This window comes from Sitodiplosis mosellana, unplaced genomic scaffold, assembly GCF_009176505.1.
Source record: "Sitodiplosis mosellana isolate CC-2019 unplaced genomic scaffold, AAFC_SMos_1.0 Smas_scaffold_6165, whole genome shotgun sequence".
Taxonomy (NCBI): Eukaryota; Metazoa; Arthropoda; class Insecta; order Diptera; family Cecidomyiidae; genus Sitodiplosis; species Sitodiplosis mosellana.
Genome location: NW_022601406.1, coordinates 4,744,599 through 4,767,517, shown reverse-complemented (window position 1 = coordinate 4,767,517; position 22,919 = coordinate 4,744,599). Strand labels below are relative to the sequence as shown.

Below are 22,919 nucleotides of genomic sequence, written 5' to 3'. Positions count from 1 at the left end.
ACGTTTTGCGAATAAGCGACAAAGAGAATGGAAACAAGTGCGCGTGTATTAGTCGCTACATTGAGAAGCATCGCATCAGGCTACTCACTACCACACGCGCACTTGTTTCCATTCTCTTTGTCGCTTATTCGCAAAACGTATGCCCACACTTACTACGGTGTCACATTTAGAAGCTAAGTGTGGAGTCGCGCTTGGGTAAAACTCTCATTCAATTTGGTGCAAATAAAAAACCATATTAGTTACCATGAGATGCCACTCCATCTTGCAGCTTCTGAGGGTAAATAGATCACACATCTCCATTAAAGGTTCACTATTTTTCATTGGAATTTTTTTTCTTCACAAAATCTTTCCAGGACATGAGAATGTAGTTCGGATTTTTATTGAGCTTGGTGCAAAAATTAATGCTGAGGGCAGATCCACACAGACACGACTTCATTTCGCAGCTGCTTCGGGTAAATCATTTGCACATATCCATAAAAAATCTTCCTATTCTTATTGTTGTTTCTCTCATCATCTTTTCAGGCCATGACAAGATAGTTTATGATCTTATTGAAAATGATGCAAAATTGGAAGCTGAAGACGCCTATAAACAAATACCACTTCATCTGGCAGCCAAAAATGGTAAATCCTATGCAGGTCTCCGTAAAAAAATCTTTCAATCCCTATTCTCTCATTATTTTTCCAGCCTGTGTGAATACGATTGAAACTCTTATTGAACTTGGTGCAAAAGTGAACGTTCTAAACACATATGAACAAACACCTCGTGATTTAGCCGTATTTTGGTCTGGGAGCCCACAAAATTGTGCGGGATCTTATTCATTCTTCGGAAGTGAAAGCATTGCCTGGAATCCTGAAGGAAGCTGAAGACAAACTAAACGTGTGAACGGCGGGCAATGCATGATGGTGTTATGTTGCAAAATTAAGCTTGTATTGCTCTTTAGCTTTGAATGTCCAATGCAAGAGCTTACGAATCAATTTTTCAATTCAATCAATTAAAAAGTGCGGTTTGCATGGTGCATTAAATAATATCGTGTTTTTATTAGAAATCATGACCAGCGCAGCGCGTACGAGTTATAGTTTCAGTATCACACAGTGTTGCCATAATAAACTATTCTCATGTGTTCCAGCATAAGAGATGCTTAGAAAATATTGGTTGTTTCTTTAATTTTCTTGCAAAAACCAACATAAATGTAGTCCTAAAACAATTTTTAGGGTCTATCAAGTTGTGAGCGTCTTTCATGATCAATTTGCATTTTTAAACTTCATTTTTTCTATGAAGATTTTATTATAAATTTTTTTAAACCCCCTATTTCTCTCGTGTATATTTTGTTTTCAGTTTAATTTTTTTCCTAGAACAAACCGTTGTGACTGTATAAAAAAAACTTTCTGGAGCAACAGGAACAAATTTTTGAGAGAAAGAGAAATTCACCGGTCAACTCAAATTTCAAATTTTGTACTATGCAACTAAAGAAGTTGATAAAATATACAAAAAATTGCCCTGTATTTTTCAAATACTCCCAAATTGGATATTCTAATAAGAATACCGTTTTTTCATATCCATCGTATTTGAGCAACACATAATATTTAATTCCACATCTATCTTGTAATTAAACCGAAAATGAAAATAATGCTGTTCAAACCAGTTTTTCCGACGTTCACCTTTTGCTAAAGTTGATTCGGTTAAATTGAGTAATTCCCTTGATTTTCATAAGAAAAACGTTCCTATTTAAAAAGAAAATTATTACCAATTCAACACATTTAGTCAAACAGTATTAAAAGGCCTATAACACAGTGCATAGTGTAGCGGCGCCATCTCGTGTATACGCTTATCACTAGGGCTTGGCGTTGATTGTATTGCATTGGTAGTAGTGCTGTAATATGGTGCGGTATTCTCTGTCAAAAAAGATGTTTACTAGGTGAAAAGTCGAAGAACGGATAATAATCGGAATCAATATTGTGGCGAACATTAAGCAAAAACCGAATAAACAAATCGTGTATTTCGTTCAATAGTCATTGGAAAAACAATAGAAGAATGTCAAAAAGACGTGGTGAGTAATTAGATGCCAGTGACAAAAGAAATGTGATTTTATTTTAATGTTTTGTCGAATTTATTGGATAGCAACCGAAGTCGTTGTGGCTCGTGGCCGTTTAAAGGGAGCATTACAAGATATAGCAAATGTGAATGACGATGATGATGATTTGGACTCGAAACCGAGTCGTGGTCGACCGCCGAAGCGTGCAAAGAAAGAGCCAACACCACCGCCTCAGCCAACGGTCCAACACAGTTTCATCATGAAATTGTTTGATCGCTGCGTTGACCTCGCCAAATACAATGAAAACACGGCATTGTATCCGATATGCCGGGCGTGGATGCTCAATCAACCACGATCCAATCAAATTATCAAGTAAGTACAACGAAGAAAAATCACAATAATTCCACTTTTACTCACTGCTCGGCCTATTTTGCAGCTACAAAGCGAGAAAAGAGATTCCAATTGTGAAACGTGAACAGAATGATGATCTGTTGGATGACATCAAAGCAGACCGTGTGACTGAAGTCACCGATTTGCCACCATGCAAAAAAGTCGATGTTTCACGAATACCGCCACCATTGCCGTTCCAGAAAAACGCCAACAGCACGGCCAATGTGGATAAAGTGAGTTTGAGCGATTTTTTTCTAAAAATTAAATGTCAATTGAGAAACTAAATTTCACATACACTAAGTGTCTCTGAATCGTATGTTTTGAATCAGAACTTGAACTAGAATCATTTATGTCCTAATCTCTTTTGATTTATTGAAAAGAAATGAGTTAAAAATCATTCAAAACTCCATTTTCTCCACAGGGATTTGACGGTCCAAAACTCGATCGTGAGGAGCTGTTGTCATCGTGGAAAGATCGATGGGTGGAAGTGCGCAAAAAATGGATGGACCACACAAAAGAATACGAAGACAAGAAGCACGGCGTCAATATGGCCATTCTAGAGACGCTGTACAAGAAATAAAAGCGGCTTTGATTTTCCCTTATTCAAGTCATCGCAATCGGATGATGTAGATTTTATTGCCAATTTTAATTTAATCAATCGAAAATGTAATTTGAACATGTGACGAGTGTATTTGCGAATATAAATTCGATATATTTCTATTTGGGTGTTCTCTCTTTATCTCCTTCAGCAAAATGAAAATCGATTTCGATTTTTCAATTTACCTCAATTGATTTTCATTTTGGTGTATTTAGTTTCTCTATGTACAACCGATTTTTATTTTTGTTCTTTGCGATTTTTCTCTACTTCAAAATGAATGTCGACGAAACGGAAAGATGAAACGTACAAAAGAATATAGATTTTTTTTTATATAAATTAATAAAAACTGAACAGAGTACATTTTACATAACTTATGAGCTATTTGTTGTTTTTTATTCGTTGCATTGTGTTTGATTCCATTCGGTAAGAAAAAATCTATAAGATTCCTGGAATGATAGCGCGTCGTTCTTTTGGATAATTTTTGAACGTTCCCAAGTACCATTTGTGTGTAAGCCAAGCATTTTCAATTTGATTGCTAACCACCCATAAGAAGACCCAGATCCATGAGATGTTTGGCAACAAGATGACGGTCAATGCTGTGTACATAACGATCTCCCAGAACATATGCGGCGATGAGACAAAATCAAAGAAACCACCCTGTGGCATCAAATGCTTTTCAGTTACAACGGCACCTGTGACAAACGAATTTGTATCATTAGCGAATAGTACAACATGAATATTATTTTGGAATAGGCTTAGAAATCTCTGAAAAATGCTTATAACTAAAATTACGAATAATCTTCTTTTTTCAAGCCAAAAACTCCTAGCCTATTGTTCTCAATCTTAATGAAGAAGAAAAAGAAAAATTGCAAAATATCCCGCAAAAAAGTTACCTGAGCGATTTTTACGTAGGTTGGCGAGCATCAAATTGGCGCGTAGCTGTTGGAACCATCCCAAGAAGAATAACGTCATCATGGACAAGTGTCTTGGTAGAATCATATCGAACTGAATGTATGTAACGTCTTCTGGGTTTGCATTGTGTACGAATCCCGGTGCACGGCTGATGATAGCAAGGAATGCGCCAAAGTAATGCAAATAACCGACCAAATAGTGTGTAAAGTTGATTTTGGCTTGTTTTGAAAAGACTTGAATGTACTGTGTTTCATAGAAGCGCCGAGCACATTGCAATGTGAGTAAAAATGTTGCCTGGAGTGCGGTGAATGCAGACACTGTGTGGAGTGGGCAAAAAAAAGGTAAACACAAAAGAAAAATCAATTTCGAAATTCGTTGAAATTCGCTGTTATCAATGAATGTTGTACGTTACTTACTGGTTACGCTACGATCTTTGCCGTACAAAAAGTCTAGCGCATCGATAATAAATGCAGGCACAGTGGTGCCCAGCACATACAAGTTAAATGTTAGTCCAAATATTAGAATAGCCCACACAATGGCAAACACATAGAAATGTTTGAAATATGATTTCGGCACCTCGAACGCTTGCACCACGCGTGACGGTTCACCTTTGTATGCATGCTTACCGTAGCGGAATGTTTGCAATAGCACCGGCGATATGTTGCTTTCGCTGATATTTATGCCAATGGCAAACACAACGATTGTGAATGTGAAATAAATAAATATCAAGTCGATCCAACTGATCCAGCTGAACATGATTGGTTTCGGTGTTTTAACGAATGAACAAAGAAAAAAACACAAATCTTCAAAAATCACAGCGTTTGTGAATGAAACACACCCGTGACTGAATGGTGTGTTGACGACAATGTTCCGGAATGCACTGTTGTCCGACTATGATGATCGATCAATCGTTGCGTGTCTCTGTCTATGGAACAAAAAGTCAAATAGTAAATAATTGATTAGTGTTTATTGCTTGACTAGTCACTTTTTTTGGTTAATGTCTAATTGTAATTTATTGCCGGCAATTTCTGTGTTACTGCTGCCGTCTATGTGCCATCACATGAAATTAACCGATTTGCATTTGTCGACACTTAGACACACACACATACACGTATGCATTTTATCAACTATTTCAAGTTCAAATGATAACACATACACACACACAGCCTATGAATGGACAACAAATTTCTCTTGACTATCACAACCGAAATTTTATTCCCACAGTTAATCGACGAGATGACGACGAATTATGTTTCAGTTTTGTTTTGGACTCTGTTCATCACTACATTGTGCCTTTCCAATTCAAACACGCTTGTTTATCTGTTTCTTTCTAATGCGCTACTCGCTTTGTGTGCTGTGCTGTGTGTTTTGTTTGCTTGGTGACTGGCTCCGAAAAAGCGATTAAGACCTAATTTATGTTTTTGCAGAGACACATCTCACCCAAAAACCAACCGACGACTAGACTGCTTTTGTTTTACACGCACCAATCAGCTTTTCCTAACTCATTTGATATTATGCATAAAATCAAATACGACTACGGCTATGGCTCTTTTTCATGCTTGCCACTTTCTTTGACCTCATTTTATCACAGAGATGAGAAATTCTATGTGTGCGATTCGATTCGTTTGTTCGTTTCATTTCTCTACCATTCGGTTAACCGTACGGTATTGCACTAGTGCATGCGATTGTGTGCGCGCGCTCATTCACTAGTTTGTTGCGGCTGTGTTTTTTTTTTATTGCTTTCATTCATAAAATACGCATCACGTTCAATCGGTCAAAATCACTACACTCTCTTATTGCTGCTGTTTTTAATTACCTGCTTCTTTTTTGATATGCTCACGAGAGTAGATATGCTTTAGTTTTCATTCCAAATTTAATTCAATTATTTCCGTTGGTTTGGAATTTTTCCTGTGCAATTCAATGTTTCGATAGAATGATTTTTTGAATTGGAATATCGTTTTTTTAACTGATTTGAGAAAAAATTGGCTCAAATAGAGAAATTGTCTTGATTTTTATTTATTTTTAGATGTTCCAAAATGTTTAAAAATGTTCAATTCTACCGGAAAAAAGGAAATTTTTAATTTTTTTCAAAAGTGTCTGAAAAAAAAGTTAAGAAAATTGATTTTAAAAGGAAAACATTGAATTGAAACAATTGCAATATGAAAAAGTATGGCAAACACTATTGAATTCGAATTTCGATCGAAGACTTGAAGACAATTTTGCGTACTGATTAATGATACGTGACCAGAGTTAGCTTTTTATCCGATTTTCGAACTGATTTATTGGTTCAAACACATTAGATTGATGTTGATTTAAATTCTTGTTCTGATTTTCTGTGATTGATTTTCCCACAGTTCTGTGATTTAGTTGAATGTTTTATCTATTTTGTTTTTTTCATTATTTCATTTCATTCAAGTTGAATGTACCAGAAAAAAAAGAACACAACGAATTTTGATCGAATTATGTCGCTGACTTTTTCTTCTGAATAAATTAGACGATACGCTCAATTGGTCACGTAGAAGAAATTGGCAGAAAAGAATCATGTTTGACCAAAATACGAATTGAGACAAATTCCAGAGAAAAAAATCAATAAAATACATAATCATTTGGCTTATCTGATTCTCGCATCATTTGCTGCGATAACACAAAATTGCGTACCGCCGTCTCTTGTTCCTCTTCTGTTCTAACAATTGTTCTTTGTCGTATTCTTTGTTGCTAACATTTTATTCCTTTTTCTTTCTTTTTCTAAACTGAGGCTCACCCGTGTGAAAAAAATAGTAACTGAGCAGTCAGTTAACTAATTTTGGGCAAAAATGACTTACTTTGATTGACATTTCAGTACAAAGTGTAGTGTAAGTCTATCATAGTTAATTGATATCATTTAAAGTTACAAGCCAATCTAAGTTGCTTCATTTGGGACCAAGTGATTTTCTTAGAACAAAAACATAAATTCAATCAGTCAAAAGTCAACTGAAGTTATAGTCAGTCAGTCATTTTTTTTTTCACACGGGCATGCCAAGTTCGAATTCATCTTGGCTAGGGGCTAGGAACAAGTTGTGAGATTCACATAGATTCGCATATATTCATGCGTTCGTGGCTTTATTATTGTTGTTGTACACTCACTGCGCTGCGAATGTCCCGTATACACAATCACACGAATTCACAAATATTCGTACGGATTCGTCTCAAGCGCTTGTGTTATTACCCCCTAGCATCTTGGTATTTCGATTCAAACTGTACATTTCACATTTAATATTTCCATTCAAACTGTAAACGATTAAAACTTTTAACTGCTTAAAATGTCAACGGCCACTTTTTCGAATAAAATAATTTATCAAATGAAAAAAAATTCTAACACGATTTCAAAATGAAAAAAAATCACAAAAAAGTCCCATGAATTGTCATGACTTTTGTTAACTGTAACGAATAAATAGCTTTGAATAATTACTCCTTGAATTTTTTTTGAATATTTTTTCTGTTAATTATGCCTATAATGTTTCTATTTATTTCACTGAAAAAAAAATTTACTCACCAGAAAACAGTGAGTGCAGCAATAAACGAAACCAAATTATGCAATGAAATCAAAAGTGAATATAGAAATAACAAATGATAAAGTGCATATCAAACAAATAAATTACCGAAGAGTTGAGTATTTGTTCGTGAGTGGCTTAAATCCGAATGAGATACAGTTGCTAGAGAGCGAATTGTGGTTAACGTGTTGAATGTGTTGTCCAAACTGATCAAAATTGAAAAGGTATGATGATTGCCTAGCGACAAATTTAGACGAATACATTAAAACATAATGGCCAAAATAACAACAACCCGACAGAGATAGAGAGAGAAAAGAAACAGAGAAGAGACGAGAAAAAAAACACAACAACTGAATGAGGAATCTCTTTGGTTGTCGTTGTTACATTCATCAGTAGCGCTAATAATATTATAGAGAGGAAAAAAAAAGAAGGTAATCGGCAAACAGAGAGCAAATCGCTTGACATGAGTAAAAGTAGCAAATGGTTGAGTGAAAGAAATGCGAAAAAAATTAGACCGAGCAGCAAATGCGAAAGAGACAACCGAAAAATACAAACGATTTCATCCGGAGTTAGGAAATGATTTCGGTTTCTATTGGATTGTTGTTTGTAATTTGCATGAATTTTTGGGCATGGGCCAGTGTGTTAGCCAGATTACATTCCAGTTGTGAACAACAACAACAAAAACAAAAGATATGGTGATACATATACGATGTGGGCCGACGAATAATTTTTTTTTCTTTCCGTTTCACCCGTAATTCATATTTTGTTAAAAACGAAACAGAAATTTCGATGATTTTTTACATCTTTCGATGCAAATGGCGAAACTGGATTTTTTTTTGGCCATATCATCTATAAATCGTAACTTTTTATTTGTATCTCATTGCAGACGCTTCGAAAACCAGATTTCCGTTCAGGCGTCGCATGAACAACATTAAGAACAACACGTATACCCGTATCTCATTAGAGAATACTGGTAATAATCATTTCTAGTCGATTGAAATAAATTACGCGCAAAATAATCGAAACAACGTTCTAACTGGATATTAAAGAACGATACTACGCAGGGCATAGACGAAGGAGAAAAAAAACGATGATGAAACAAGATTTGATGAAGTACAAATTTCGCAACGGGTCCAATGAGACGAATATTTGAAATAAATATACAAATCCCGTTCAGAATGTAAATGCAATTTTGCTCACGAGCAAACGATGTGTTTATATTGGATATTCTCATCGCATGGCAGCGAAGCACAACAACAAAATTGTTGGCCGAAAATTAATTCAAAAGTCTCCATTCGAAAAATCCTATTTACAAAACGGACAATCATTCCCGCTTACACTACCACAAGCAACTTGAACATGTTCCGGTATAACGTGCTCTCGTCTAAATATATGGACTTCATCTAAAGTTAAAGCAAATGAATATGTGTATGTAATCGAAGTGGAAGTGGTGCATTGGTTTCATACATTTTGTGTTCGGTCGTTGTTTGAGTACATTCCATAATATTGACACCAGGATATAATGAGAATTTCTCATTGAGATATGGACAAATCGGTCAAAATATGCCTGGCAGCAACTAAAAAGTCATTAAGACTATGCGCTAAAGTGCTGTCAAACGGCAAACATCGAGCAATGGACTTTCATTAAAAAAAAAAAGAAAAAGAAATCAAGCACTCAAAACACACAATTCTGACAGAATGATGCGCTGTGATAGCGTTTGCTGTGTATGTATGTGCTCCATCCCAAAGTGGATGCTGCTTATGGTGTAGTTGTGTGCGTATGACACTGTAAGGGATGGATATCTCAAGTGAATGGAAAACTTTACATCTCACCGCACGCAAAAGCTCTACGACCCCTCATTCATTTTCTTTTTCTCAATTTGTATTTGCGTTAAGCGATTGTGTACATCCCGAGAAAATTCATTGTGAACTTGTGCTTTCCGCACATACAACACAAAAAAAAACAACAACAAAAAATCAAACTGAACTAAAAGTGGAAGTTTCATTTCAGTTCAGTTCAAGAGAGGATAGTAAAAAAAAGGTGATTGGAGAGCGACAGCGGAAATTTTCAAGTGTACTTTTTCGATGCGTATATGTGTGTATCTGTGTGTATGTGCGCGCGTGAAATTGTGAATAGCAAAAACACTCGTGCTTGGTCATCATTATCGTCATAACGTATCTAATTCAGCATCATTTTCACTCGCCTGTCACACAAGCATACCGAAAATATACATTTTCTATACTTTCCACTTTTCTCTTCATTTGCACCATTAATTTTCTTTCGGCGACACTTTTTTGTTCTCCTTTTCTTCGAGTGTTTTTCTTTCCGATTTTGGTTCTCAATCTTCTTGCAATTCATCGTATCTTCCTTCTGAAAATCACGCTTTCTTCGCAATTTTTCACGCGGTGGGCTTTTTTATTCGGTTTATTTTCGAACGGCATTCTCTTGTGGAAAAACACGAGCGACTGTATCGCATTGCGCCCAAACAATTAAAAAGATAATAAGGTACAAAAAAGAAGAGTAAGAAACAATAACCCACGACACGAACATGAATCGAAACGTTTAAACCAAAACCGTTCAGTTCGTATCGCATCCGACATTTTCTAAATCACCCAAGACTGATTTCGTAAGAAAAAAAACAGTTTTTCCCGCACCGCGAATACAAAGCGGTGATTCACTAGTCATAAGCTATACAAAACAAAAACAAACAATTACTACTAAAATCGAATTTAAATGGAGCGTAATATATCAGCCGAAGAAGCAACCATTCTATCCTGTGAACGACCAAAGGTAAGAATTTATATACAGTAAGAAATAAACTGAAGGTGAATTAATTTCGATGTGATTCGATATTGCTGTTTACTAAATTTGATGTTTTGTTGGTTCGATGTCACACAGCATGGGGCACATCTGATCGATTCGTATTATGATTGTCCAACGTGCGCTTATTGGCTTGCCGAAGCAGTGTCCCAGTGTAATGAGAAAACGTGCCGGAAATGCATCTCACCATTTCGCAATGAGTAAGTGATTTCTAATTTACGTAGGTGACTAGATATTTCAATTTTTGTACAAAATTTTTACCATGCTATTAAATGACCGTTCGCTTACATTTGATTCATTTCTTATTGAACTCACAAGAAAATTGAAAATGTGAACATTTTCACAATTAATCTTAGAACAAAATACACGAGAAACAGAAACCAATCATACTAATTGAATTTCCATTGCAAACAGGCAATCAATTCCATACTCGCCGGTGAACAGTGAGCAGAAATCACTGAATAACGGTGGCGGCAGCGATATACGATCGGGACGCGAAAGCTATGATGTGTTGAAATGTTGTGACAATATCAAAACAACAACCGAATCAAATTCACCACTGAATCGATGCATGGTCCGGTATCGAGACGATGACTACATCGATTGTAAGTTTTCATCATGCGGTTGCAACTTTCGCACCACCGACTTGAATCAGATCAACATTCACAATGACGAAAATGTTCACCGTCATATGAACGTAAGGGGAATTTGTATTTTTTTGGGATTCGTTTTTGATTTTTTCTTGTGATTTTCTACACTGTTTTTTGATATCAAAAGTTTCACATTATTCAAATTTTCCATGCAAATTTGTTTTTTGTCTAATCTTGAATTTAAATTTAAATTTTTTTTGATAAATTGCCCAATATTTGTCCAACTTGCAGATGATGTTGATGCAAATCACGACCAATTCAAATGAGTTGAAAACATCGTTGCACTCATTGAACAAGAATGAGATAGAAAACCATCAAAATGGTTCGGAAGCGTGTCCATTGGAGATGAAAAAGATGCATGACCGTGTGGCATCGCTGGAGAAAGAGTTGCGCGATTACAAGTTGGATGTAAAGCGTTTAACTATGGTCATAAGTAAGATCAGTATTTCGAATTTGCGTGATCGTTTCGGTACATTGGTGTGGCAAATCGATGATTTTGAAACGAAAGTGCAAACGATGCTCACCAATCCAATGACAATGTTCTACAGTCCGGATTTCTACACCGATCCAAATGGTTATCGATTTTGTGGCCGCATCAGCATTTCTCAAAAATCAAAAGTAAAAGACACGCTCAGTTTCCATGTGCACATGATGCAATCGGAGAATGATTTTCACTTGTGTTGGCCATTCCGTGGGTGCATTCAAATCTTCATGATTCACGATGACAGCAAACAGACGCAACGCGATAAAATCATGACCAACGAAAAGAGTACCGCGTTTCAGCGGCCCAGCAGCGAGATCAGTGCACACAGCTTTGGCTTTACCGAGTATGCCAACATCAATAATATCATCAATGAGGGATTTTTAATTGATGGCAAACTCACCATTAAACTGCACATTAGCATCGTATGAAAGTATCCAACATGTGAACTCTGCTCGAATTTCGATTGAAACAAAAAACCAAAAATAACGTAGAAAAATGTCTTTTTGTATATGCTTTAGTAGTCTCTAGTTGATAGAAATGAAAGAAAACCAAAAACAAAAAAAATACTTTGAGCCATTATGCTCGAAAATTTGTAAGTCAAATTGATCGTTTTTTTAACACGTTGATGGAATCGACGTTTCTGATTTTGTTGCAGCGAAATACCGAAAAACACTCAATATTATAGATGTTGTTGTTCGGATTTTCATAAACTCTACCCGTAGCTAATAAGTAGACAAATGTGAGACATTCTGTTTCCAAAGACCGTCCGATGTGTGAAATTATTTTTTGTTTTGTTCTTTCGTTTAGGCAAATTATCCCGAGCACATGATATATTATCTATTTACATATATCAATTCCCCGTAGAAAAGCTGCCAAAGAACAATAACGCAGTTGGATGAACAATACAATTTCTAGAAATTTTACACGACAAAATAATGAACATACAAGCTATTATTAATATCCTCCCGACGCCATATTGTAAATCTGGGTGAAATTTAATTCAACACAAAATTAGTAGCAGTCTTTTTTTTTAGAACCACACGAACCAAACCAAATTCCATTAATGGAATACCTTGTTCTTGCTGTGTGTATCCATTTGAGACGTGAATAAATGTCATTGACACAGAATGTTTTTGTCGCGCCACATGCAATACGTGTTTGATTTTGAAAAATTTCCAGCTTGAATTGTCGTGCTTCATTTTTTTTTTTGAACAGTTGCAGCGATATTATTTTAAAACCCTTTCTTTAAGGTAATTAAAACTAATTGGATAATTCAACTTGCATTTTTGAGTTGACAAGAATTTTTGGGGAAAAAAATTTGGTCTAATCGATTTTTGAACGGATTTAAAGTCTGTTTTTCTGTAAAGTTTTCACAAGTCCAATTGATCAAAAATTCAAATTTTCATTTTAAAAAACTCACTCAAGTTAAAAAAAAGAAGCGGTCAGATTTTACATCTGGCACATTAAAAACGATCAAATTCAAAATTATCAGAAAAAAGTACAAAAAAGGAGACAAAAACTGAAATTTTCCCCGAAAAAAATGAAATAAAATTTGATGAAATGAATGTGAACAAAAATAAAAATCTCTCTATTCCCTTCAAAAAAGATCCCCCAATCAAAACGTTTGCAAACGTTGCTTTTGAATAATTTTCCCCTGTTAATTGTTTAGAATGAAACGAAATGTTGTTAAGTTTTTTTTCTTCTTGGTTACAATGTGTGTGTAATCAGAGATTTATTTGAAATGACTCTCAAATGCCATGTGAATGGTATGCACAAAAAAACATTAAAATTGGAGCATTGAAATTGATTTCGGTTGCTGTTCAAACATACATTGAATGTGTGTGTGAAATTCATAGATCAAACGGAGATTTCATTGAATTGTGTACACAAGTTGTGAAGATTGAAAAAAAAGTGGTTGAAATAAGCTATCCGTATTACCTAATTACTTAAAACAAATGTGTTTAATGAACGACTGGACCGAGTGGTTCGCTGCGAATGGCTTGAAAATCCAGCCGGCTATCGATTGCTTCGTCTATTTGTCCGATGATGGCAATGTTGTCACCGCGAATGATATGCAGCCCAAGAACGACTTGTTCGATTCCGTTTGCCGTTGAGAACACACGTTCGTGTGATTCGTCCAATATTACGTTAATCGTTTGATCGAATCCTTTAAGTGTGCCAACAAAATTGCGACCATCGGCTGTTATAATTGACACGGTGTTGTTGACAAACGAATCAAGAGCCGATGCCATCTTACTAAAACTGATGTTTAAAAGAAAACTTATCATTCGAAGAAAGAAGGAGAAAATAAATGTAAATTGATTACCTGCAGAAATCTCAAAAGTAATCCTCGTGCTGTGGATCAAAATTAAATCGAATTTTCGATGAGCGAGTGTGTGGAAAAAAACAAACTGCGACTTTGTTTGAGTCGTTTGAGGCTATGTACAGTTGACAGACGGTTTACATGACGATTAACCGCACGAATAGCCTTGAATAGGCCTTTTTCCGAAACGTCATCGGTGATAGTTCCATTTCATACGAATATGATATACGACAACGGAGTGGGACATACATATCCGTGTGAATTGGGTTTTTTCAATGAATTGTTTTACAGTGAGACATTGTAATCGTCGTGAAACTAGAATTTATATTACATGAATATTAGCTATTTCATTTCGATTCGAATTGAATTTGGTGCAATTTCAAAAATAAAAGTAGTATAGTTGTTGGTTTTTGTTAATTCGTCGTTGTTTTCGTGGATTTTTTTCTAACATTGAGAGAAAGAAAAATATTTTGGAGTGAAAGATAACATAACATACACATAAAAAAACAGGTAAAGCACCCAAAAAAAAATGAATGATGACTATGTGTGCGACGTTTGTTTTCATCAAAAATGCTAATCATTGAACTAACATCTCTTTCTACGCGTTAATTAAACGGCGCCACTCATTAAAATTTCAATGTTTTTCTTCCTTGATTGCAGAGAGATTATTGCATCCAATGAATTAAAATCAGCAGAAAAATGGATAGTGTCGCAAATTTTCGAAATGCAACAATTAGTGAGCCGAGAGTGTTTGGCCCTCAGCAACAAGGCATACAGACGGCATTAGGTCGAGTGCCAGTGACAAACACGAGTAGTTCAATTCAAAACAGAGCAACACAAAATATGGGTGCACCACCCGTTCCACCGAAACCCTATTCCAATACACAACAGTCTTCGATGTACGGCTCACCAATGGGCATGTATTCAAATTCATACATGGGTAGCGCATATTCACCCTACGGCATGAATCCGTATGGAATGAGTCGATATGGAATGTACGGCGGTGGCATGTATGGTGGAGGTGGAGGAATGGGTATGTATGGCAATCAAATGCGCGATCCATTGGATCCAGAAAGTCGATTCATTCAGCTGGCTGAAGAGAGCTCCCGCCCGGCATTCCAAAGTATCGAATCGTTGGTCATGGCCATCGGTAACATTGCAGCCATGCTTGATTCCACATTCTTTGCACTGACCAGCTCGTTTCGAGCGATATTGGGCGTTGCAGCCAACGTTGGCCAGCTTCGTGGCGTTTTTGCACAGTTTTGGTCCACATTCGCACTGATACGAGGTGTCACCTGGCTGTATAGAAAGTATGTTTGTCACCTTCTTCTTCACTTGACTCTCCTTCATTTTGATTTTTCTCTATTCCATTCGCTTTTGGTCAGATTATTGTATTTACTTGGCTTCAGTAAAGTGGATCCATCGACGGCACGATTCAATGAAATCTTTTCAGCAGCTGCAAAAGGTACCCAACTTCCAGGCACATCGGATGCCAGCCCACCAAAGAAAGTGTCCGCTTGGCCAATTCTCACATTCTTAAGCCTGATATTCGCCACACCGTATCTCATCATGAAATTAATCGGACAAGTCTCAACAACAGCCATTGAGGAATGTAAGTTGATCTCAACGAATTTATCAACATGTTTTTCGTTGATTTAGTACGATGCAAAAAGAAATTAGAACTAAATTTTACTGCTTTTCTTTCGATGCAATAATTTTTGATCATGTAAAATAGAAATTATTAGAAAAAAAAAAATCGGAAAATTGAAGGAAAAAATTACATTCAAAGAAAAAAGAATTGGAATACTTTCAAATTTTGTTAATCGAATGACACATATTTTTTTGGGATATTCATAACGACTGGGACCTAGAAATTTTTTTCTGTTCGATTTTAATTTGAAGAGAAAAATTCAAATGAAATTTTTCAATCAAAATTGGCTTTTCTCATTGACTTTTCCTAAATTTGTGTATTTCTTCAAATAATTTTCAAATTCAATTCTTTTTGCATCGTTTGTCCAATTTTCGATTAAAATTTGTGATAATTCGACCATTTTTTTTAAATAAATTTATTTCATTTGCTACTTTTTTGTTAGTTTTGCACTGAAAAACTAATAAATTTTCCATCTTATTGTTTTCTTTTTAGCTCGTAATCCGCAAACATGGGTGAAACCATATGCTGGTGAAGCCGTTTATAATTATAAGGCGACGAGTCCGCATGAGTTGAGCATTTATGCTGGACAATTGATTCAGTTGGCACCGCGTGAAGTGCAGCAAACACACAAACTTCTAAATACCGGATGGGCATTGGCAACTGTTGACGATAAGACGTCTGGATTGGTGCCAATTAATTACGTTCGACGAGTAGAAGCAAAGCAATTTGCCACACCATCACAAGCAGCGGCAACGGAGTCAGAAGCCGCCATAGTAAATCAGCCAGATATAAACATTGCTGCACCTGAAATACCATGTGAACATGTGATGGAAAAAGATGCCGAACCAATTCAATCGAATTTCATCGAAACAAACCGCCAAATGTACGACAATAAATTGCCATCAAATGAAATAATCAACGAGAGTACGCACATAGACCCTGTGATACTCGATGATATTAAAGACCTTTGAATTGACGATTAAAATTTGCGGTGGCATCTATTCCAAAGCACGTTGGAATATCCAACGAACATTCCGACGATAAACAGAACAAATGTAGAATATTTTAGCATTGGGTGACAGTTAGCTAAATGGCTTAGCATTTGATGACAAAAAATAATTCATCAGCTTAATTAATTTGGTCACAAAAAATAAATTGGAATTGGATTTTATTCACACTCTCGTTCTTGTGTAGAATTAAAAAAAAATCTATTTAAATAGGAGATAGCTTTGCTTAGGAATAATGTGATTCGCAATGGATTTGGAGCAAACGGAGAAAATATACTGGCATTTTTTTATATACAAATCTTGTGATTGTTATTTTCCTTCAATTTCTGGTCGTTTTTCCTCAGCTGTTGGTGAATCAGCACGGTCTATTCATGAAAAGGTCTATTTGGAGATGACAGGTTAAAATGGAAAAGAGCCTTTACTACGTGAATGTCATCTTACAAAGGTAGAGAGGCCATTAAATTCGTTATTTCTATCCATTGGATACACTGAAAATTCGCGTCGTCCGCAAGCTGGTCTATCAAGTGGATTCTGAATATTCTAACACAGCATCTCTAATTTCAAATAATGGGTTCTAACAATGAATCTTCTTCAAGTGGTGTCGCAACGACGTCGTCATCTTTACCTCTGCCTCCGAAAAAAAGAAAGACATCAACAGATGACTCTCCAATCTCAAACTCAACTTCTGATTTGATTGATAAACTTGCCACTTTTTCTGGAGAAGTGCGCAAAACGGTTTTATCGTAAGTTATAAAAAACAAAATTACATGAGCAATTCATTTCTACCCAAGGAGCGATTGTTAACGCAAATATATCCATTACCAGCGTATGTAAACGATTGAACAGAAGCTGGTTAGCGTTCCGAATGTTCATACAGTTGGTTTACACTGAAATTTCATTCCATTTAAACGGAAAAAAAGACTAAAAACGTTACATCTTTTAACGTTAAAAATGACTAAATTGCAATCTTCTAATTCATTTCTACACATTTGATATTTTTTCAGAAAATCAAATGAGGCGAAATTAGACAAATTGATTCGATTATTGCACACGGCGGATTTTGCAACTGAAACGCTTCAAAGAATTTGGTACGATGAGAATGCGAGATTTTTATGGAAAGGTGAAATATTATTTTTTCTGTTTTGTTCTTCTTTCCAGTAGTATGATCGAAGAAGTGAAAAAAGGAGTGGAAGAAGAAGCCCCGGTCGATTTGGAATCATTTTATCAACTGGAAATGAAATCTTCACCAAAAAAACAGATGTCGGAGAGTGCCAATCGCATCGCTGCTCTTAACGTTAGCATTGGAATTTTCTTGGGTGTTGTAATTACCGAAGTTATGTAAGCCACACAATATTGTTCGATAAAATTCAATTGTCTCTACAACATTGATTTCTTTTAGTCTATGTACCAAAGCAGAAACTAAATCAATGTGTCGGGGAAAAAGATCGAGATTGGAACGTTTGTTAGAATATACCGAAGACTATTTGCAGGCGTTAAAACCTGATTCGTATGTTATGAAATGGAATATTCAATAGCTTCATTACTACAATTCTTTTACTTCCACTTTATAGAGAAAAAATTCAGGCTGCAATGAGAAAAATTGATCAAAATTACGCACCAAAGCGCTTTTGTTCAAATCTAGTGCTATCGGGCGAAGAATTGGAGACAGTTCAAATGATGCGTGAAAAACCCCAATCAAAAAAACAATTTAAAGAAATACGCGATTATTATAATAAAAAATGAAGATGACGAACCTTGATCAGAAACATATCGAACCAATCCAATCGAATTTCGTTGAAACAATTAACGAAGGTACGCAAATACCTGATGATAATAAAGACCTTTGAACTAAGGATTAACAATTCCGACAAACAAAACAAATGCAGTGACAGTGAGCCAAGTGGCTTAGCATTCAGTTGTAGCATAGGCATCAGCTTCAGTCACAAAATGAACAAAGAAATTGAAATTGGATTTTATTTACGATCTCTCGATGTAGCATTTATAGAAAAAATCATATTGTATTTAAATAGGAAATAGCTTTGCTCAGGAATAATGTAATTCGCAACGGAATCGGAAGAAATGATGAAAATATACTGACATTTTTTGTACACAAATCTTGTGATTGTTGTTTTCTTCCAATTTGTGATCATTTTTTTCTTCAGTTTCTGGTGAATCAGCTCGAAAAGCCGATTCATGAAAACGCCTATTTGGAGATGACAGGTTAAAATGGAAAAAAAGCCTCTACTACGCAAATGTCATTCCTTTTCATCAACACTGGTGCTATAGAGCACACGTTTTCAGTGTTTTGCTTCAGTAAAATTGTAGTTTGAGCCTCTGAATTTTCACAAAATCAACTCGTTTGCGATACAAATCATCAACGAATCATCAAAAATGGTAAATTTTATTCAAATTTTCTATGTTTACCTCGGCATGTGTTAGATTTATCAAATTGTTTACTCGATGGTCAGCCAACATGTGTTATCATAACCACAACAAATGTTTACCTTCCGTTCATTCGACAGTAACAATAACACGTTTAGCATCATTTTTGGTCGATTTTAGCTATTTTTATAAGTTTAAATTGAAAAATAACTAACATATTCGATCTGTTGTTCTTTCTAGCCGAAAAAGTCGAAGCGTTGTTTCATCGACAAAAAGAATGCGGTCACATTTCATCTCGTGCACCGTTCCCAACAAGATCCATTGATTGCCGATGAGACAGCACCACAGCACGTTCTTCTTGAATCCAATGCACAACCGACACAAGTGAAAAAGAATGAGGTAAGGTTTTCCCATAGGAGAGGATTTTATTTTGAAAACGAAAATTGATTCGAACCAATTCTAAAGCGCAATGCGTTATTGCCTGGTTCTTCTATTAATCAATTGAAACTTCACATTTTTGCCAAAATACATTCATTCATATTTATGTGCTTTAATTCCATTTGCTTCATTTTCAGACACCAGAGGAGCGCAAAAAGCGAAAAACCGAAGAGCAAAAGTATGGCATTTACTTCGATGATGACTATGATTACCTTCAGCATTTGCGAACGAAAGAAGAGCATAGTGATGTGCACTGGGAATATATTCCGCCGGCAAATTTGAAGAACAAACCCAATGAGGAAGGTGAATCGAAAGCAAAATCTGTGGGTTTTGCATTGCCATCGTCGGTGTTTGCTTCGGAATTCGAGGAAGATGAAGGTTTATTGCGTAAGGCAGCTTTACATGTGGGTCCGCGACCCGATTTGGATCCGGACATCGTAGCTGCACTTGATGACGACGTTGAGTTCGATAAGCCAGACGATGACATCGATGATTATTTCATGGAATTGGCTGCGGGTGGCCAAGAAGGGTGTGATGATTACGAAGAGGGTGATTTTGATGGTGATTACGATGAATATAGCGATATGGATTCAAATTTTGATGGTCAAAGCTTTGACGGAGATGAAGATGAAAATGGTGATCGCTTAGCACCGCTTCGTGGATGTCGAATGCCAAACTTCGACGATGGCGAAGAAACCAAATCCCGTTTCACCGAGTACTCAATGTCAAGCAGTGTGATTCGGCGCAACGAGCAGCTGTCATTGCTCGACGATCGCTTTGAGAAATTCTACGAAAACTATGATGATGACGAACTTGGTGCATTGGACATGGAAGAAATTGAAGGTCACGTTGAAATGTCGGACGATCTGCTGAATCAATGCATGGTTGAATTGAATCGTGATGGTAATGAATTGCCCTATGATAAAAAATGGGATGAACAACGAATCAAAAAGATGCTTGAAGAAGAATCGTCCGAAGAGGAAATGGTCGAGCTGGAAGTTAACGAAGATGAACCCGGCAAGAAATGGGACTGTGAGAGTGTGTTGACAATGAACTCAAATGCATACAATCATCCGAAATTGATCAGCGAACCACGTCGTCGCAAAGGCTCCAAAATTGTTATCAATCCGAAAACGGGGGTACCAATGAACGTGTTCAACGGCGAAAACACACAATTGACACTCAAATCAGTGGCCAAATTCAACACAGATAATATGTAAGTTGAATATGACATTGACTCTTCCGCAAACAACGTTTGTTTCCTTTTTTTTACTTTGAAAAGATCGAAATTTATTGATTGCATTCATTTTTCAATTGAAAATTAAAATAAGAATTGAAAATATTCAGAAAAAAATTGGAAAAGCTTGAAATGGTCCAGTAAAAATAGTAAAACACATGGATGAACTATAATTTTTAAGTAATTTTTTTTTACCTCTTTCCACAGAAATAATGCCTCAAAAACGGGACCCAAATCGTTATGTGATCAAAGCGTATTGTCAACCCTAAGCGTATTATCGATAAGACCAAAAGATGAAGCGCCAGAGGAGAAGCGTCAACGAAAACGTTTGTTGAAGGAATATCGAACTGAGCGTCGTATTGAGAGGAAAGCAAACCAAGACGCCTTCAAGGAGGAAAAGAAACGTCAAACTCAAATTGGCTTGAATAATAGGAACAATTTACAGGGCAACCGAATACTGTAAATCGGGCCATTTCTACCTCTCGTTCCATTTTTTAAGGCTACAATAAATTTTACTATTATTTAAAGAAAAACAAACTCTTTCATTTATCCCAGAAACAAAATTCGAATGAAATACCCATCAATAAGCAACCAAGATCCAACCGAATAGTTGAAATGACAACATTTTTTTGGTAAATTTAAACAGATGTCATCTGTCAGATGCTTTCTAGTCAAATGGAAAATTCTTATTTCTGGTCAGATGCAAAATATGGAGATGATTATTCGATAAATGATTCGAAAACCATCAAGTCGATACAGTCTTGAGAAGTGAGATGGCCAGCTGTTCGATGTAAATTTTCATAGATATTAGCATTTTCTTCGCCCAAAAATGAGTCCAAAAATCCTTCTTACAACACAAACTATGGCTACCTGGTATAGCAAGATGTGTCAATTATCTCGAATAACAACGAATTTTTCAACCAACAAATTTGCATCTGCCAATCCACTGTTTAATTTAATATGGCATTATTAGAACATTACCTGTAGATGAAATCCAGCGATACTGTCTGAAAAAATGCACCAAAAGAATAATTCAACGAAGGGAAATAAGCTCAATACAAAAAAGAGCAGACGCGAATGGTTTTTTTTTTTTTTTTTGGTTCGTTACTTTTATATTTGTTGATTTTTTGTAGTTGTTTCATCTTTATTTCAATTGTATTGTGATTTTTTGTTTTTACTTCTTTTTTTTTGTTGGTTTTATACATGCAGCTCTATAGTTATTCATAAATTTTGCATTGTTATAAGTAATATTCTAAATTAATGCGATATTTAGATTTGTTGTTGTGTTTGCGCCATATAATTCATGTCTATTATTTTGTTGTTGCTATATACCTTATTTGAACCCGTGAGCATAAAAACGAATTACAAAAAAATCCCCGATCAAAATGCAACATAGATTTGTCGGCGTAACATACCAGTGTACAATTTGTTCCGAATTGAACGAGTAACAAAAAGGTGTTTGTTTAGCTTTGTTCGGTGACGTTTTTATAAGTCATTTTTATGCGCACGGGTTCATTTAACCTACAAGTTAATTTGTTTTTATTGGTTCAGCACGTATTAAATTGTGTGTTTGTGTGTTATAAATCTGTGTTTAGTTGTTGTTGTTGCGACAGCTGTTCGGCTCGTAAAACGTCGTTTAAGTTGGTGGATTAATTATTCGTCTTTCGTCAAATGTTATTGTCAAAAAAATGAGTGAGAGCTTGATCTATTGAAAATAGAACATATTTCAAGGGAAGATTTGTAATGCATTGAGTTGTGGCTCATGGCCAGTGGCAATGCAACTTGGTTTTGCCTGTTTTATATCTCTCTCTGTGTGTGTTTTATTTTTGGAGGCTGGGGAGAATCAGTGAACGCAACAACAGTACCTGATGTGGCTATAACATCTATATGTTTCACATTTAGACCACTCTTTCTCTCTCTCTGGTTTCTTCTCACGCTCATCTAGACGTGTCTAACGTTTTGTTCATCTATCAAATGTCATCTGTGTGGTGTGTTTTTCATTCATTTCCTTTACATTCCTACGACTAAGTATCATGACATACTTCATATAAATATATACTCGTAATATTGATTTCATTTCCATACTAAAATTCTACGATGTTACACATGTTCTCTTTAGGTTTTTTTTTCGCTCCGTCGAGTGGGTTTTTCTATCGATCGTTTGCCGCTACGATCACAGCAATGCTATGCGTCGATTGTTGATTGTATGTCGGTTTGTCTATGTGTTTTTGCTACATCGCGCAACGTGGAAGTGCACACACTCGACACAAGTATATATCTCTAGCTTACGGGGACAAAAAATTTCTAGATAAATTTTCAAAGCAAATATCGTATAACAAACGTTGAGATAAGAAAAGCTACCGAAAAAAAGAAATGGAAGTGATTGATGACACATAGAAAATGTAATAAATAGTTTCTATTATTTTCTTCTTTTTTTCCTCTGACTAGGTCGTTTCATTGATC

At 35.9% G+C, this 22,919-nt stretch overlaps 7 protein-coding genes across 9 annotated transcripts; 5 read left to right on the top strand and 2 right to left on the bottom strand.

The window, feature by feature from the left end:
- The first annotated feature begins 1,887 nt into the window (after positions 1–1,887).
- Positions 1,888–3,025, top strand: LOC129574638 (protein lin-37 homolog). The gene is made up of 4 exons (XM_055456927.1): positions 1,888–2,048; positions 2,120–2,405; positions 2,470–2,656; positions 2,845–3,025. The coding sequence occupies exons 1-4, from the start codon at positions 2,033–2,035 to the stop codon at positions 3,001–3,003; spliced, it is 648 nt and encodes a 215-aa protein (XP_055312902.1). The 5' UTR covers positions 1,888–2,032; the 3' UTR covers positions 3,004–3,025.
- LOC129574636 (polyprenol reductase) lies at positions 3,016–4,689 on the bottom strand. Its single transcript, XM_055456924.1, has 3 exons — positions 4,350–4,689; positions 3,915–4,250; positions 3,016–3,713 (listed from the first exon to the last, which is right to left on the bottom strand). The coding sequence occupies exons 1-3, from the start codon at positions 4,687–4,689 to the stop codon at positions 3,457–3,459; spliced, it is 933 nt and encodes a 310-aa protein (XP_055312899.1). The 3' UTR covers positions 3,016–3,456.
- Positions 4,690–8,294: 3,605 nt separating this feature from the next.
- On the top strand, positions 8,295–12,564 carry LOC129574635 (TNF receptor-associated factor 6). Its single transcript, XM_055456923.1, has 4 exons — positions 8,295–10,254; positions 10,363–10,484; positions 10,699–10,981; positions 11,166–12,564. The coding sequence occupies exons 1-4, from the start codon at positions 10,198–10,200 to the stop codon at positions 11,844–11,846; spliced, it is 1,143 nt and encodes a 380-aa protein (XP_055312898.1). The 5' UTR covers positions 8,295–10,197; the 3' UTR covers positions 11,847–12,564.
- A 700-nt stretch (positions 12,565–13,264) lies between these two features.
- Positions 13,265–13,670, bottom strand: LOC129574642 (U6 snRNA-associated Sm-like protein LSm8). The gene has a single exon (XM_055456932.1). It carries the CDS (start codon positions 13,668–13,670, stop codon positions 13,380–13,382), a length of 291 nt encoding a protein of 96 aa, XP_055312907.1. The 3' UTR covers positions 13,265–13,379.
- A 283-nt stretch (positions 13,671–13,953) lies between these two features.
- LOC129574632 (peroxisomal membrane protein PEX13) lies at positions 13,954–16,697 on the top strand. 2 transcript variants are annotated; one of them, XM_055456917.1, is made up of 4 exons: positions 13,954–14,251; positions 14,402–15,051; positions 15,127–15,353; positions 15,885–16,697. In XM_055456917.1, the coding sequence occupies exons 2-4, from the start codon at positions 14,441–14,443 to the stop codon at positions 16,361–16,363; spliced, it is 1,317 nt and encodes a 438-aa protein (XP_055312892.1). In that variant the 5' UTR covers positions 13,954–14,251; positions 14,402–14,440; the 3' UTR covers positions 16,364–16,697. The 2 variants fall into 2 exon arrangements, with proteins under 2 accessions (XP_055312892.1, XP_055312891.1); XM_055456916.1 differs by having other exon boundaries at positions 14,020–14,251; positions 14,406–15,051.
- Positions 16,698–16,819: 122 nt separating this feature from the next.
- On the top strand, positions 16,820–18,513 carry LOC129574637 (uncharacterized). 2 transcript variants are annotated; one of them, XM_055456926.1, is made up of 5 exons: positions 16,820–17,142; positions 17,404–17,487; positions 17,561–17,737; positions 17,799–17,906; positions 17,971–18,513. In XM_055456926.1, the coding sequence occupies exons 1-5, from the start codon at positions 16,967–16,969 to the stop codon at positions 18,140–18,142; spliced, it is 717 nt and encodes a 238-aa protein (XP_055312901.1). In that variant the 5' UTR covers positions 16,820–16,966; the 3' UTR covers positions 18,143–18,513. The 2 variants fall into 2 exon arrangements, with proteins under 2 accessions (XP_055312901.1, XP_055312900.1); XM_055456925.1 differs by having other exon boundaries at positions 17,558–17,737.
- Positions 18,514–18,637: 124 nt separating this feature from the next.
- Positions 18,638–20,993, top strand: LOC129574630 (protein LTV1 homolog). The gene is made up of 4 exons (XM_055456913.1): positions 18,638–18,793; positions 19,022–19,180; positions 19,357–20,435; positions 20,664–20,993. Exons 1-4 carry the CDS (start codon positions 18,791–18,793, stop codon positions 20,917–20,919), a joined length of 1,497 nt encoding a protein of 498 aa, XP_055312888.1. The 5' UTR covers positions 18,638–18,790; the 3' UTR covers positions 20,920–20,993.
- The last annotated feature ends 1,926 nt before the right edge of the window (positions 20,994–22,919 follow it).

Excerpts from the sequence above, each read along its gene's own strand:
- LOC129574632 (XM_055456917.1), top strand. The coding sequence starts at position 14,441 with ATGGATAGTGTCGCAAATTTTCGAAATGCAACAATTAGTGAGCCGAGA. Across the intron at positions 15,052-15,126 it reads GTCACCTGGCTGTATAGAAA|ATTATTGTATTTACTTGGCT; the intron begins GTATGTTTGTCA and ends GCTTTTGGTCAG. Across the intron at positions 15,354-15,884 it reads AACAACAGCCATTGAGGAAT|CTCGTAATCCGCAAACATGG; the intron begins GTAAGTTGATCT and ends TTTTCTTTTTAG.
- LOC129574637 (XM_055456925.1), top strand. The coding sequence starts at position 16,967 with ATGGGTTCTAACAATGAATCTTCTTCAAGTGGTGTCGCAACGACGTCG. Across the intron at positions 17,488-17,557 it reads GAAACGCTTCAAAGAATTTG|TAGTATGATCGAAGAAGTGA; the intron begins GTACGATGAGAA and ends TCTTCTTTCCAG. Across the intron at positions 17,907-17,970 it reads CAGGCGTTAAAACCTGATTC|AGAAAAAATTCAGGCTGCAA; the intron begins GTATGTTATGAA and ends TCCACTTTATAG.
- LOC129574638 (XM_055456927.1), top strand. Across the intron at positions 2,406-2,469 it reads CGATCCAATCAAATTATCAA|CTACAAAGCGAGAAAAGAGA; the intron begins GTAAGTACAACG and ends CCTATTTTGCAG. Across the intron at positions 2,657-2,844 it reads GCACGGCCAATGTGGATAAA|GGATTTGACGGTCCAAAACT; the intron begins GTGAGTTTGAGC and ends TTTTCTCCACAG.
- LOC129574636 (XM_055456924.1), bottom strand. The coding sequence starts at position 4,689 with ATGTTCAGCTGGATCAGTTGGATCGACTTGATATTTATTTATTTCACA. Across the intron at positions 4,251-4,349 it reads CAAAGATCGTAGCGTAACCA|TGTCTGCATTCACCGCACTC; the intron begins GTAAGTAACGTA and ends CACTCCACACAG. Across the intron at positions 3,714-3,914 it reads CCTACGTAAAAATCGCTCAG|GTGCCGTTGTAACTGAAAAG; the intron begins GTAACTTTTTTG and ends CGTTTGTCACAG.
- LOC129574630 (XM_055456913.1), top strand. Across the intron at positions 19,181-19,356 it reads CACAAGTGAAAAAGAATGAG|ACACCAGAGGAGCGCAAAAA; the intron begins GTAAGGTTTTCC and ends CTTCATTTTCAG. Across the intron at positions 20,436-20,663 it reads AAATTCAACACAGATAATAT|AAATAATGCCTCAAAAACGG; the intron begins GTAAGTTGAATA and ends CTCTTTCCACAG.
- LOC129574642 (XM_055456932.1), bottom strand. The coding sequence starts at position 13,670 with ATGGCATCGGCTCTTGATTCGTTTGTCAACAACACCGTGTCAATTATA.
- LOC129574635 (XM_055456923.1), top strand. The coding sequence starts at position 10,198 with ATGGAGCGTAATATATCAGCCGAAGAAGCAACCATTCTATCCTGTGAA. Across the intron at positions 10,255-10,362 it reads TATCCTGTGAACGACCAAAG|CATGGGGCACATCTGATCGA; the intron begins GTAAGAATTTAT and ends GATGTCACACAG. Across the intron at positions 10,982-11,165 it reads ATGTTCACCGTCATATGAAC|ATGATGTTGATGCAAATCAC; the intron begins GTAAGGGGAATT and ends TCCAACTTGCAG.